This window comes from Fulmarus glacialis, unplaced genomic scaffold (genome assembly GCF_000690835.1).
Source record: "Fulmarus glacialis isolate BGI_N327 unplaced genomic scaffold, ASM69083v1 scaffold25071, whole genome shotgun sequence".
Classification (NCBI taxonomy): domain Eukaryota; kingdom Metazoa; phylum Chordata; class Aves; order Procellariiformes; family Procellariidae; genus Fulmarus; species Fulmarus glacialis.
Genome location: NW_009192495.1, coordinates 9,974 through 11,591, shown reverse-complemented (window position 1 = coordinate 11,591; position 1,618 = coordinate 9,974). Strand labels below are relative to the sequence as shown.

General features: G+C 58.5%; 1 protein-coding gene across 1 annotated transcript in view; it reads right to left on the bottom strand.

Annotated features, from left to right (window-relative positions):
* Positions 1-208: 208 nt before the first annotated feature.
* Positions 209-1,618, bottom strand: part of FBXW5 (F-box and WD repeat domain containing 5) — a gene marked incomplete at its 5' end in the record, with an annotated part of 8,844 nt that continues 7,434 nt past the window's right edge. The window contains 2 exons of the mRNA XM_009587104.1: positions 209-850; positions 1,376-1,588. Of these exons, the coding sequence (XP_009585399.1) occupies positions 604-850; positions 1,376-1,588 (460 nt within the window). The remainder of the gene's footprint in view (positions 851-1,375; positions 1,589-1,618) is intronic.

Here is a 1,618-nt window from a genome sequence, read left to right as displayed (position 1 = left end):
AGACGCCAGCCAAGCCCCCCCAGCCCTGCCTCCCCCACTGCCCTCCAGTCCCTGCTGCTCTCCCGGGCCACGACGCTGCGTGGGAGGAGGCACTCAGCATTACCCAGCAGCCAGACAAGTTGCCCGCAGAGGTTTGGGACAAACAAACATTAATAAAACTACTATATTAAAAGAGTCCTGCAGTAAAGCAGCACAGCACTGTACTGTGGCTTCTGCCAAGTGCTCTGCAGCCGGGATCAGCCATGTCCCAGGCTCACGCAGTACAAACGCTGGAGACATGCCTCAGTCTGTTCTCAGTGACCAAAGCTCACCCAGAGAGAGCTGTGACCAAGTAGCAGCGTTCGTGAGAAGCTGTGGGGAGCCTACCCTGCAGTGACCAGCTTGGGCTGCTGCCTGCCGGGCCCAGGAACGGGCCCTCGGCTCTTACATTCTGTCTTTGAAGCAGATGCTTCTGCAGAAGCTCCTGCTACTGGGGTCCCTCCTGACTCAGCGGATGGGATTCGTGTGCCCAGAGCTCGTCTCTGTTGTGCAGGGCTCAAAGCTCTGCAAGCTCCAGAGGAGGTGGCTGCAGTGAAGAAGCTGCAGGAGCAGGTTTACCTGGGTTCAGCTTTTCTGGTTCATGAGCCAGGAGAAGAGCAGTTTCCTAGGCCTGGGCTTCCTGGCCTGCTGGATGCGTACCACGCGAGGGGAGCGCCACACCTTGATGGTGGTGTCATCGCTGGCTGTCAGGAGCAGCTCCTGCTCCACTGGGCTGAATGCCACTGAGTTGACCACGTTGTCGTGCTGCAGTTTGGCCAGGCAGATGTTATAGTGCCGGTCCCAGATGTAGCCATGGCGATCCTCTGCCCCACTGCAGTGGACAAGACACCGGTAAGGACGTCACCCCAGCAGCCCTGATAACCTGCCGCTCCCAACCCCCTTCCTTCCACGCAGACAGAGGCAGAGGGTGTCCCAGCCTGGCCAGAGGCCCCAGCCTCCATCTGCAGCCCTGTCACCCATGAGCTTCAACCTGGGCAGGCCAGCTCCCTCTGGGATCCAGAGGCTGTTTGAAGTGCCCCTTCAACTCTCTTCATAGCACCTGCTGCCTGCAGCCCCCAAGAAGGGCATTTGCCACCCACTGCCAAAAATGCCACAGCCCAAAATTTCCCCTTTCCTCACTAATTTCACAACAGAACCAGGGCAGACAGCCTTTATCAGCACCCTCTGATTCAATCCCTCTGCTCTTTACAAGCCTCCTGTTTCCTGCTCTGCTCACAACACACAGGAGTTTCCAGCACATGGACCAGCACTGCTTGCACAAGCTGTCCTGCAGTGACAGCCCCAAGGCCCTCCCGGACATGGAGTCAGGATCCTGCCCACCCCCATCGCCACACACCTTGCTACGAAGTCCCTGCTGACATCCAGGAAGATGAAGAAGCACTCCTCGTTGGGCGTGTAGGCCCGATGCGCACGGAGGGCTCTTTTCACCTCCTTCATTGTCTTCAGGTCGAACACGTGCAGATCGATCTCCTCAGCGATGGGGGGCGGCTGCATCGGGTCAGAGATGATGCAGTCCCGAGGCCAGGCACGGCTGTTCACATAGAGGTACCTTGGGGAGGGGAGCAGAGGGATTAACCTG